Consider the following 13,360-nt stretch of genomic DNA (forward strand, 5'->3'; position numbering starts at 1 on the left):
GCAGAGTTGGAAGGGACCTTGGAGGTCTTCTAGTCCAACCTCCTGCTTAGGCAGGAAACCCTACACCACTTCAGAGAAATAGTTATTCAACATCTTCTTAAAAACTTCCAGTGTTGGAGCATCCACAACTTCTGGAGGCAAATTGTTCAACTTATTAATTGTTCTAACTGTTGGGAAATTTCTCCTTAGTTCTAAGTTGCTTCTCTCCTTGATTAGCTTCCATCCATTGCTTCTTGTCCTGCCTTTGGGTGCTTTGGAGAATAGCTTGACCCCCTCGTCTTTGTGGCAGCCCCTGAGATATTGGGACCCTGCTATCATGTCTCCCCTAGTCCTTCTCTTCATTAAACTAGACAGACCCAGTTCCTGCAACCGTTCTTTATATGTTTTAGCCTCCAGCCCCCCAATCATCTTTGTTGCTCTTCTCTGCACTCTTTCTAGAGTCTCAACATCTTTTTTACATCACGATGCCCAAAACTGGATGCAAATATTCCAAGAGTGGCCTTACCAAGGCCTGATAAAGTGATATTAACACTTCATGTGTTCTTGATTCTTTCCCTCTGTTTATGAAGCCCAGAACTGTGTTGGCTTTTTTTGGCAGCTGCTGCACACGACTTTCTTTCGAAGATATTTATAGGCCATATATAGGATTGCATTATAAGCCAATTTCTACTAGGGCTAATCTCTGTGAAATTGCAATCCACTTCAAGAAGCATTTCAAAAAGTCCAGAAACAGAAAAGAAGCCATGGCCATTTCTCTGTGCACATGATAACGGGGCAAACTGTGGCATCATGGCCACCAATTGTGACTTTTTTGCCCCCCCCCCCGATGTTCCCGGCATAAAACTGTCAACAGTGGTCCCTTCCAACTCTGTTATTCTATTCTATTCTATTCTATTCTATTCTATTCTATTCTATTCTATTCTATTCTATTCTATTCTATTCTATTCTATTCTATTCTATTCTATTCTATTCCATTCCATTCCATTCCATTCCACTCCACTCCACTCCACTCCACTCCATTTCATATTTTCTATTCTGTTCTGTTCTGTTACATTCCGTTCTGTTACATTCCATTCCATATTTCCTGTCCTGTCCTGTCCTGTCCTGTCCGTTCTGTTCCGTTACATTCCGTTCCACTCCATTCCATTCCATATTTTCTATTCCGATCCTATCCTATCCTATCCTATCCTATCCTATCCTATCCTATCCTGAACCTTCCTGTCTCCGAATATTATCTGGTGTAAAATCTCAGAAAGGTTGAGAAATATTTCAGGGAAGAGGAGCCTTCCCAAAGAGGCACAACTGACAGCTATCAGGGGGCCAACCCAGATGAGCTGAGACAGCCAGGCTGGGTCTCCCTGCCAGAGTCTCTTGGTTAAGTGATGGGTTGGGAGAAAGGAGGCTTGCGATAATCCAAGCCAACACGTCTTAGACATCTTTAGCCAGAAGAAAAATACAATTACTTGTTAACACTCATCACATGAAAACCAAACCGCCTTTAACTGTGGAACATTACAAAACCTTAGTTTTTGTTCAATTCCCCCGAGACAGAGAAGCATTTGGTACACTCACTGGGAAAAAAATAATAATAATGCACCTCCTTCTGTGAAAGTTATCCCTGCTTATCTCTGCTTTTCTTCCCTCCATCATCAGTCTCCAACCCCTTCACCAATCTCTCAGATCTCTGGCTTCATTAATGGGTTCTGTTTAGCTTGGGGCTTTGTGCATTCTGTGAACTCAGCTATTGTGGTTTGTTGGTCACGCTTTGCAGCTTAAGGCAGTGCGTTATGAAGTTTACTCCCCAGAGTCTATGGCGCTTCACGTGTGGCGTGTGACTTCCACGCCTACGTACGAGGAAGAGAAGGGTCTTGCACGCAAAATCTTGAGCAGCCCCTTTGCTTTGGAACCGGCGCACATGGATGAAATGTTAGTTGATATTTGTGTTGACGTTTGTGGGGGAATGTTACACGAACAAGGGTTTTTCAGCTTTCGTTGCGCTGCACGGAGGAATATTTTTCAGGACACCTTGTGGGAAAGAAATGGGGAAGGAAGGTTTTGAAGCTCAGGGTTCAAAGCTCCATTCAAAAAGAGGAAAGAGTAGGAATGTGTGATGGGCTCACACTTTTGTCTGCCCAGTCAATCAGAGAATCAACAAAGTCCTTTTGGGTCTCAGTTGTGAACCATCCCACTTCACTTCCTTTTATTATTATTTTTTTTTGAAGTGGGATTCTTTACATGCTGCTCAACCCTATAGGACTTAAAGACTCAACCCTATAGGGGTGAAATGCTCCAGGTTCGGACCGGATTGCCCGATCCGGTAGCAATGGAGGCGGGTGGTTCGGAGAACTGGTAGCAAAAATCCCTGCCCCTCCCCATACCCAGCTGAGCCGCACAATCATCAGAGGCTTTTTTTTTTTTTTTACTTTTAAAAGCATTTTTTCTACAACCTCTTTGGCTGAAAAAATGCTTTTAAAAGTAAAAAAAAAGCCTCTGCTGATCAGGCAACTCAGCTTGGATCGTCAGAGGCATTTAAAAGAAAAAAAAGGGCTTTTTTTCTTTTAAATGCCTCTGACGATCCCTGCTGAGTTGCCTGATCGTCAGAAGCATTTAAAAGAAAAAAAGCCTCTGCCATCAGGCAACTCAGCTGGGATCGTCAGAGGCTTTTGAAAGCATTTTTTTACAACCTCTTCGCCGAAGAAGTTGTAGAAAAAATTGTTTTAAAAGTTTATTTTTAAAAATGGCCACACCCACCCAGTCACATTACCCCCCCACCACCAAGCCACACCCACAGAACCGGTAGTAACCAATTTTAGATTTCACCACGGGACTTACTGCCTTGACACTGAAAACAACGATCTGATCTGAATTAGGACCACAATGCCCAGCACCTGGGAATCCTAGCTTTCCCTCAGACACCCTAGTTACAAGAATCTACCTTCCCTTTTCCACATGTCCACCTCAACTCCCTCTACATTAAGCCTCCTCCATGCTATCAAAGTCTTGGACAAGAAGGAAAGTATGTTTTAATGAACCCAAGTTTGCATTGGGACAGGAGGCTCCAAAAAGACAACATGGCAGTAGCATCCACACAAAAAACCTTTTCCTGTTTCACATGCATTGGGAGGCCTGCACAAAAGGGAGGAATTTTGATTGCACAACTGGGACCTCCATCTTAACCCTAACCCTAACCACCCACCACCCAATGCAGAGTAGATTCAGCCACCAATGCCTTATACCTCCACCAATTAAAGGAATAATTTAAATATTGGACATCTTTGTAGACCCGATTACCCCATGTTTATTCAGTTTTTCAAGGTTTGCCCAATGCACTGAATCATAAACTAAAACCGACCAAGAACCCACAAAACACCAAGCTAAGTCTGGCATTGGCTGGAATATGGCTCAGTGCAGAGGTGGGTTTCAGCAGGTTCTGACCAGTTCTGTAGAACCGGTAGCGGAAATTTTGAGTAGTTCGGAGAACCGGTAGTAAAAATTCAGACTGGCTCTGACCCCATCTATTCTCTGCCTCCCAGGTCTCAACTGATCAGGAGGAAATGGGGATTTTGCAGTAACCTTCCCCTGCCATGCCCACCAAGCCACGCCCACAGAACCAGTAGTAAAAAATTTTGAAACCCACCACTGGCTCAGTGTGTCACTCAAGTCCAGCCACTCTTCAATATGTGATTGTTTGGGAGCGCCAAAAGAGAAGATGCAGGCCTGACAACTATCCATCCATCCATCCATCCATCCATCCATCCATCCATCCATCCATCATCCATCCACCCACCCATGCATTTCAGCTTCTTCTGATCTCCTTAAGTGTTCCATACAGGTGGCTTTGCAGGTCCTGAAAACACCTGCATTTCTCCTCTGCAGGTATCCATCCTGCCTGCCCCAAATTCTTCTGCCTTTAGTTCTTCCACCATCCCATCTCTCTCCTCAGTTCTTTTCTCTTGGAAGCAGACTGAGTTCTGCACAATACAGAGATGCCCCTTTAGTTAAGCCGGCCTTTTCTGAGCCCAGAGTGTTTTATGACCGCTTTATCCAGGTGAGTTTGGCTTCCCCCCCCCCCCCGCTCACAGTCCTGCTGGCAGGGAGTAGGAGATGCAGCCTCGCACATCTGGAAGGTGCCAGGTTGGGAAAAACTTTTCCCGAAGCGAAGCCACCAAACTTGTCACTCAGGAGGAAACATTACACCGAAATGAAAACACCAAAATCTGCAGGCAACACTTAAACTCCAGTTGCAGGAAACGAGAATCGACTTCCCTGCTGTCCTCAAGAACAAAGGCCTTTCTTTCCCTTACATAAGTCGCTCTTTCCTTCCCAGGCTAGTTGTGTATCAGTTTGCACAACCCATTAAAACCCATTTTCTTGTATTTAGACCCGGTTTGTGGGGGGCAATAAGCTGACTTTGTATAAAATATACAAAAGTATGAAGGCTATTGCTTAACGCATTGTAAGGCGCCCTGAGTCTCCGGAGAAGGGCGGCATATAAAAATAAATAAAAATAAAAATTATTAGTTTGAGGGGTTTTTTGGGGGGGGAAGGCTGGTGGGTGGGTAGTAGCTTAGCCTATGTGTACCCAATGCATTGCATGAACTTAGAAAGAAAAGTGAATTTACTGAATAAAGGTAGTTGTGTAAATAAAATGGTGTTGTTGTTTTTTTTCCAGATTCTGGAAAGGCAATGGGAAAAGATGGAAGACCCACACAGTCCATCTTTCAAAATAACCTCTGGTGAATTTTTTATTGCTACTATTCAGGCATGTCTGGAAGGCAGGGTCAAAAAAAGCCAAGATGGCAGCCATGATGATGTCATCGTAGCTCTGCCTGTCACACACAATACAACAGGGGTGTCAAACTCAAGTCATCATGGCGGCGTCACGTGATGTATTGGGACTTTTCCCCTCTTCACTAAACTGGGTGTGGGAGGGGGCTAGCACGTGACGCATCTAGCCCGAAGGCCACAAGTTTGACACCCCTGCAATAGAGCATCCTAAGGACAGAACTGCAGCCTCCTGAAGTTGCAGACAGTAGACATAGACATAGCTAACCATGGTTGACTTCCTTATTGCAAACCTGACGGACTCCCTTGAATAGTGGGATGATGCACTCCAAAGGATGTCCCCACCCCCACCCCCCACCTCCGTGGGTCAGTCCTGAGCCCTTCTAGGAGCCTTGGGAAGCCTAAAGGAGCCCATCCACAAAATGTCCCGGACCGAATCTGGATGCAGAAGGTTAGTTGGGAAGGGGTGGCCCAACCTTGTCTTTGCTTCACTCCCAGTTCACACGAGCCTTTCTGGTTTTCCTACCCTCTGAAAATGCAACGGCTGAGCTGAAACCTACTAGTGGAAGCTCGCAAACACAACTGACCGTCCATCCTACCCACCCAAAGCAGGAGGGTCTCCACATGGGGTCAAAAAGTCAAAATGGCAGCTCCATGGGGGGAGGGGGTTGCCTCCCCTTGTGGATTCTCTGATCCGAAGAGCAGCAGTTGGGAAAATAAGAGGCCCAGCCGAATTCCCTGGTTCTATGTTTCCTACTTTCCTTTTGGGGGAAAAAATAGCATAGAAATGGGATTTAAAAAGCCGCTTTCACAGAGATCCTCTTTCAGGGCTCCTGGGTGCAACAGGCAGGACTCTTTGCAAACTGGTAGCTCTCCATGATAGTTTTTGACATGAAATGGAAAAAAAAAACAAAACATCCTTCTTTGGAAGGAGGATAATTAAATCCACCCACCAAATCATCTTTTCACAGCCCTGGGGCTCTGCTGAATGTGGCTCTTTGGAAACTCAAGCCTCTACAAAATCTTTTGTTTGGTTTTGTTGTTACATGTCAGGCGCTGTTAATTTTGCCAAGAAGGCTCTCTGGCTGCTGCTTCATTCTTCAACACATCTGGCCAATATTTCAGATTGCAGCCCCAAACCTCTTATGCAAACACAATGCATCATGTCAGTTGCGGGGCAAATAACATGAGCAAGCATTTTATTTCTTCCCTGGATGCAATTCCTGGAGCTGCAGAAAGCAGCAAAAATAGGGAGGGGAAAAAAAAGAACGAGGAATGCACATTTGATTAATGGAGAACAAAGGAGCAGCGACTCAGACTTAAGGGGGAAAATGGGCTAAAAATAAATTTAAAAAGACACATCACAACAATGTATTCTCTGCAATGGAGCAACTTCGAATTGACTCCGGAGTTCAGGAGATCTTAAAAAGTTGCTCCGCAGGAATTCTTAACAATCCATCAAGGGAAGGAGGCTCAGCTGAGGGATTTACTAAGGCTTCGGAAAATGGCATTTGTAAATCTAAAACCAAAGTGGCCACAGCTGATAGCTGCTCTTTGGCTAAACTTTTCCCAAACAAAGCAATGTTGTGAAAGAAAGAAGGAAGGAAGGAAGGAAGGAAGGAAGGAAGGAAGGAAGGAAGGAAGGAAGAAGAAGGAAGAAGGAAGGAAGGAAGGAAAGAAGGAAAGAAGGAAGGAAAGAAGAAGAAAAGAAGGAAGGAAAGAAGGAAGGAAAGAACAAAGAAAGAAGAAAGGAAAAATGGAAGGAAGGAAGGAAGAAGGAAAGAAAGAAAGAAGGAAGGAAGGAAGGAAGGAAGAAGGAAGGAAAGAAAGAAAGAAGGAAGGAAGGAAGGAAGGAAAGATGGAAGGAAGGAAGGAAGGAGAAGGAAGGAAAGAAGGAAGGAAAGAAGAAGGAAGGAAGGAAGGAAAGAAGGAAGAAGGAAGGAAGGAAAGAAGAAGGAAGGAAAGAAAGAAAGAAAGAAAGAAAGAAAGAAAGAAAGAAAGAAAGAAAGAAAGAAAGAAAGAAAGAAAGAAAGAAAGCCAAGGAGCCAACTTTGGAGGAAAGAGGAAAGCGGCTGCACTTACTTGTCCAGGATGAAGTAGAGGTCGAAGCCCCCGTAGCAGGCGGCGCCCCCGTCCTCCCTCTGCCCGCCTCGCCCGTCACAGGTGAGCACCAGGGCGGCCAGGAAGAGCCACCGCGAGCCCCGCAGGAGAAGCTGCTGCTCCGCCAGAGCCATGGCCGAACGCAGGCGGAGAAGGTCCGGGGACTCTGGGCTGGCCAAGCTCCCTTAGCGGAGGGCCATGCAGAGGCTCCCCGAGCCTCGAGCAGGGGGAAAAGTCCCGGGAAAAGAGGCGTCCAGCTTTCCCTTCTGCCGCCTTCAGCGACTCTCCTTTGGCCCTTTCGCTCCAAGCGCAGCGCAGCCAAGCCAGCCACTGGCTCTGCAAGGCGATTGGCAACTTCCGGACGCTTTCTCTCTCTCTCTCTCTCTCTTTCTTTCTTTTTTTCTTTTTCCCCTTGGCTTTGCCTTGCCCCAGATTCGAGGAACGTGGAAGCCTCTCCGCCCCCTTCCCCGCCAAGGGAAGCTCGCTGCTTTGCCTGCGAGCGGAGATCTCAGGATGCCTCCTTGTGGCCGAGCGCACGCTGCGCTCCGACCATGCGCTCAGCGCCTTCGCCCAGCGGAGCTGCCCGCTTCTGTCCAGACTCCAGATCCAGGAGGCTCTCCGTAGGCTTGAGCGCGGGCCCCTCTCCTACATGGGGTTCATTAGTCAGAAAAATTAAGGTCCTGCCCCTAGAACTAAGGAGAACTTTCCCCACGCTTAGAAGACTTAATCAACGGAACGAGGTGCCTTCAGAAGTTGGAGGTGCTCCATCACTGGAGGCTTTCAAGAAGAGATTGGACAGCCCGTTTGTCCGGAATGGGATAGGGTCTCCTGCTTGAGCAGGGGGTCCGGCTAGAAGACCTCCCAAGCCCCTTTCAACTGTTATCCTGTTTCTGTTTCAAATAAATGGGCTATTATTTACGCACTATGAAAAACCTGGATTTGTAAGCAACTCTAGGCAGTGTTTGTGGTGCATTTTATATGAACTGATTTTTTGAATAGAATAGAATAGAAAATATGGAATGGAATGGAATGGAATGGAATGGAATAGAAAATATGGAATGGAATGGAATGGAATGGAATGGAATAGAATAGAATAGAATAGAATAGAATAGAATAGAATAGAATAGAATAGAATAGAATAGAATAGAATAGAATAGAATAGAATAGAATAGAATAGGATTCTTTATTGGCCAAATGTGATTGGACACACAAGGAATTTGTCTTTGGTGCATACGCTCTCAGTGTACATAAAAGGAAAAGATACATTCGTCAAGAGGAATATAATATAATATAATAGAGTAGAATAGACTAGACTAGACTAGAATTTTTTATTGGCCAAGTGTGATTGGACACTCTCGGTGCATAAGCTCTCAGTGTACATAAAAGAGTAGAGTAGAGTAGAGTAGAGTAGAGTAGAGTAGAGTAGAATAGAATAGAATAGAATAGAATAGAATAGAATAGAAATATTAATAAGAATAGGAATAAGAATAGAATAGAATAGAATAGAATAGAATAGAATAGAATAGAATAGAATAGAATAGAATAGAATAGAATAGAATAGAATAGAATAGAATAGAGTTCTTTATTGGCCAAGTGTGATTGGACACACAAGGAATTTGTCTTTGGTGCATACGCTCTCAGTGTACATAAAAGGAAAAGATACATTCGTCAAGAGGAATATAATATAATATAATAGAGTAGAATAGACTAGACTAGACTAGAATTTTTTATTGGCCAAGTGTGATTGGACACTCTCGGTGCATAAGCTCTCAGTGTACATAAAAGAGTAGAGTAGAGTAGAGTAGAGTAGAGTAGAGTAGAGTAGAATAGAATAGAATAGAATAGAATAGAATAGAATAGAAATATTAATAAGAATAGGAATAAGAATAGAATAGAATAGAATAGAATAGAATAGAATAGAATAGAATAGAATAGAAGAGTTCTTTATTGGCCAAGTGTGATTGGACACACAAGGAATTTGTCTTTGGTGCATAGGCTCTCAGTGTACATAAAAGAAAAGATACATTCGTCAAAAATCATAAAACGCAACACTTAATGATAGTCATAGGGTACAAATAAGCAATTGAATCATACTAGGAAACAAACAGAACAATATAAATCATAAAAATACAAGCAACATGGTTACAGTCATAAGTGGGAGGAGATAGGTACTAGGAAGGATGAGAAGAATAATAGTAATGCAGACTTTGTAAATCATTTGACCAAAAAAAAATATCTGATATTCATTCAGTTCATTCAGACGTTCTCCTCGTGCTGAGCCAAAACGTGAAAAGTTCCCAGTTCCTGTTATTAAAACTCCAGGGATGAAACAGAGACTCAAAGGAGAATTCCTCTGGCAAAATGTCCACCAAATCGGGCCAAGTGTGATTTGGCCGAGACAGAGAAGATTAGGAGTCTCAGTGGCCTCTTCTGGAAAAAGTGGCAAGCCCTTCAGAGTCTGAGCTGGCTTTTCACCCTAAATCATGATTTGCTTCCTTCTGATTTACTGAGTAAACCACAGTGTTGGTGTGGCACCTTAAGTTAAGATTGTGGTTGATTAACTGCAGTGGCTGCTTATTACAATATGTCCCAATTTTCAGGATAACACTCCAAGCAGTTCCAAGCACTGTAAGCAACTGTACAATAAATAGGATTTTGAAAGCCTCAGAAGTGGCCTGGTTCCTACAGGACAGTGATGGTCTTTGGCACTCTCTCTACACACACAGCGAACTCATTCATGAAACAAACCGTGTTTTGATTTAGCATGAGGTCTGAGCTTAAGGAGTTCATATCTGCTCCTTATAGGGGTGTCCATGGGGGAGGCTACCCTCTTCCAATGGAATAGAATAGAGTAGAGTAGAGTAGAGTAGAGTAGAGTAGAGTAGAGTAGAGTAGAGTAGAGTAGAATAGAATAGAATAGAATAGGAGATAACTGATTGTAGAATAGAATAGAATAGAATAGAATAGAATAGAATAGAGTATAGTAGAGTATAGTAGAGTAGAGTAGAGTAGAATAGAATAGAATAGAATAGAATAGAAGATAACTGATTGTAGAATAGAATAGAGTAGAGTAGAGTAGAGTAGAGTAGAGTAGAGTAGAGTAGAGTAGAGTAGAGTAGAGTAGAATAGAATAGAATAGAATAGGAGATAACTGATTGTAGAATAGAGTAGAATAGAGTAGAGTAGAGTAGAATAGAATAGAATAGGAGATAACTGTACAATAAAGTAGAGTAGAGTAGAGTAGAGTAGAATAGAATAGGAGATAACTGTAGAATAGAATAGAGTAGAGTAGAGTAGAGTAGAGTAGAGTAGAGTAGAGTAGAGTAGAATAGAATAGAATAGAATAGAATAGAAGATAACTGATTGTAGAATAGAGTAGAGTAGAGTAGAGTAGAGTAGAGTAGAGTAGAGTAGAGTAGAGTAGAGTAGAGTAGAGTAGAGTAGAATAGAGTAGAATAGAGTAGAACAGAACAGAACAGAACAGAACAGAACATGTTCTAGTCCAGCCCCCTGCTCAAGCAGGAGAACCTATACCAATGATGGCAAACCTTTTAGGGACTGAATGCCCAAAATACAACCCAAAACCCACTTATTTATCACAAAGTGCCAACATGGCAATTTAAGCTGAATAATGAAGTTTTGTGAGGAATTTCAATCACTCTTTCACAACTTGATTTCTCCCTGTGGCACTGGTTTTCTAAGTGACTGTCTAGTCTGTTCTTAAAAACCTCCCATGTTGAAGCACCCACAACCTCTGGTGGCAAGCTGTTCCAGTGGTTAATTGTCTTCACTGTTAGGAAGTTTCTCCTTAATTCCAGGTTGCTTCTCTCCTTGGTTAGTTTCCAACCATTGTTTCTTATCCTGCCTTCTTTGGTGCTTTGGAGAATAATTATTTGACCTTCTCTTCTACGGGGCAGCCCCTCAAATACTGAAATACCTCTATCATGTCACCCCTAGTCCTTCTTTTCTCTGGACTAGCCAGACCCAAAATTCACAGCTGTTCTTCATATATTTTAGTCTCCAAGCCTTTAATCATCTTAGTTGCTCTTCCCTGAACTTTTTCCAAAGTCTAAACTTCTTTTTTGTAGTAGACTCTGAGTGGTTTAGAAGAGACCACCACAAAAATCAAATTAAAATCAGTACACACTCGTGGAAGGTTGCTGCAATGGGGCCTCTCAAAAGGACAGGGAAGGCGCGTGGCATTCGTTGCCTTCAACCAATGCTCAGGGCATGAGAAATACTCCATACTAAGAGACTCAGCTCTTAATTCAGAAATGCAAATAGATTTTAATAGGTAGAACCCAGATCTGGTTTCCCACGATTGGAAAATAACGCTACAAGGATGCCCCTGGTTTGAAAGAAAATACAAGCAACAGAAAAATCACTCCGTATGGAAGAAGTAGTCATTTCTTCTTGGAAATCCAAATGAATGAAATTGGCAATGATTTAAGAAGCATCTGGGTTAAATTACATTAAATGGGGGTGGGGAACGATGGTGTGTACTGTTGCCCACCCAACCAAGAAGAAGTTATGGACGATGCTTCCAAGAGCAAATTGCAGATCTTCCGAAGAGGCATGAAGTCATCGGGATGGAAGACTTTAATTACCCCAACATCTGTCGGGAAACAGCTCCGCCAAGCATGGTCCTTCCAGGAAATTCCTGACTTGCCCTGCTGATAACTTTCTCCTTCAGAGAATGGAAGGGAGGCATAAGAGGGTCAGCTTTCCTTGGCTGAATATTAACCAGTAGGAAAGACTTAGCTGAAGGAGTGAAAAGAGCAAGAACATGGAGAGAACATGATCACAGGGCGGGTGGGGGGTGGAAGACTTGATTTTGAGGGAAACCAAACCTGGGTGTGACCAGCACAGAACTTGGACTTCAGAAAAGCAGATTTTAACACAGAGATTAATTGTAAGTAGGACCCTCTGGCTGAAAAGGGGGAAAGATGCTCAAGATGAGAAGAAACAGACAACCAAAGGAGAACACCAGTAGTATCTAGAAAATCTAGGAACCGTACCAGAACTCAGAATGGCTGAGTCTTGCAAGAAAGAATTAAAAACTGTTAACTCAGAATATGAGTGGAATGTTAATTTATTCTTACACATTCATCATCATCTTCATTTAACGACCCCATAATCCCTTTCAGGGTGGAGTCTAAGCAACTGAATGGAGTTAGCAGAGTGTTTTAACGGACAGATGCCCTTCCTGTCGTCAATGCAGAGTTTTGTTCAGCAGATATATTCTCAGTGTGCCCAGAGAGAGAAATATCTGCCTCTACCTAGGATCGAACTCACAGCCTCCTGATTGTGAGGCGAGAGCTCCACCTCTAGGCCATTCACCACTCCTAAATTTATTCTTACATATTGTAGGAAGAAAAATCCGGTCCGGTTCCAAACCGGGAGAAAGGCACTAGGAATAAAATGGAGGCTGATTGGAAAGAAGGACTCTGTTTCTTGATGAACAGAACCAACCACAGCATGCAGTTCTGGGACAGCTGACAAATTAGCTTGATGAGTGCATTGAATTTTATAGGTTTCTGTGAATTTGAAGTTTGAACTGTTCTTGGGTTTGCAATGACGGGGATTTTGTGTCTCTTGCTATTTGATTGGTGGTGGGTTAATCCTATGGAGAATCTCATCGTGGATCAATTTTTTAATGAATCTAATATGCACTTCTCTAGGTAGATTATGTCTATGTGCATAATTCGTGTGGATTCTATAAATTTCATCCATTTCATTAATCATTTCTTCCTTTCCAATTCCTAATGCTCCTGCCAATAGCTCCGCCATCATCTCCGGAAGGTCCTCATTCTTTTCTTCCCACACATTCTGAAATCGTAGAAAATGGGCAGCCTTATCTATTTCCAATTGGATTATTGTCTGTTCGAGATCTCTATTGGCTTGAATTAATCTTTCTTCAATCTCCTCCACTTTTTTTTCTTCCCTTCCCATTCTATCTTCCATCTCCTGTAATTTTTGTTCATTTTTTAGAATTTGTTGCTGGAAGCATTCAAATTTATCATCCATTGATCTCATCTTTTCTTTCATTTCTCCTGTGTCACTCCTTACTTCTCCTATCTCTCGTTTCAAATCCTCATGGTTCTTTAACATAACCTCCTGCATTGTTTGTAGCATCTGTTGTAGATCCTTAAATGAGTTTGATCTCTCTCTGCAAAATCCCCATTTCCTCCCAATCAGCTGGGACTTGGGAGACAGAGAAGAGATGGGGCGGGGCCAGTCAGAATTTTTACTACCGGTTCTCCAAACTACTCAAAATTTCCACTAACGGTTCTCCAGAACTGGTCAGAACCTGCTGAAACCCACCTCTGGTACATACCCTGCCCTTGCCATGTTCCTCCCTGCAGCCTCACCATCAAGCTACCACCTGATCTATCTCAAAAGCTGGAAAGTTGGAGAGTATGAAACGAGTGTAACAAATGGGGGTGACAAACCGAGACTTGACACAGGCTTGTGA

General features: G+C 43.1%; 1 protein-coding gene across 1 annotated transcript in view; it reads right to left on the bottom strand.

The window, feature by feature from the left end:
* The window catches only part of ANTXR1 (ANTXR cell adhesion molecule 1), a 110,894-nt gene extending 103,059 nt beyond the window's left edge, over positions 1 to 7,835 (bottom strand). Inside the window, exon 1 of the mRNA XM_087875776.1 lies at positions 6,868 to 7,835. Coding sequence (XP_087731902.1) covers positions 6,868 to 7,019 — 152 coding nt within the window. The 5' untranslated portion in view covers positions 7,020 to 7,835. The remainder of the gene's footprint in view (positions 1 to 6,867) is intronic.
* Positions 7,836 to 13,360: the final 5,525 nt, after the last annotated feature.

The sequence above is a fragment of the Pantherophis guttatus genome, chromosome 9 (genome assembly GCF_059756535.1).
Source record: "Pantherophis guttatus breed Tessera chromosome 9, ASM5975653v1, whole genome shotgun sequence".
Classification (NCBI taxonomy): Eukaryota; Metazoa; Chordata; class Lepidosauria; order Squamata; family Colubridae; genus Pantherophis; species Pantherophis guttatus.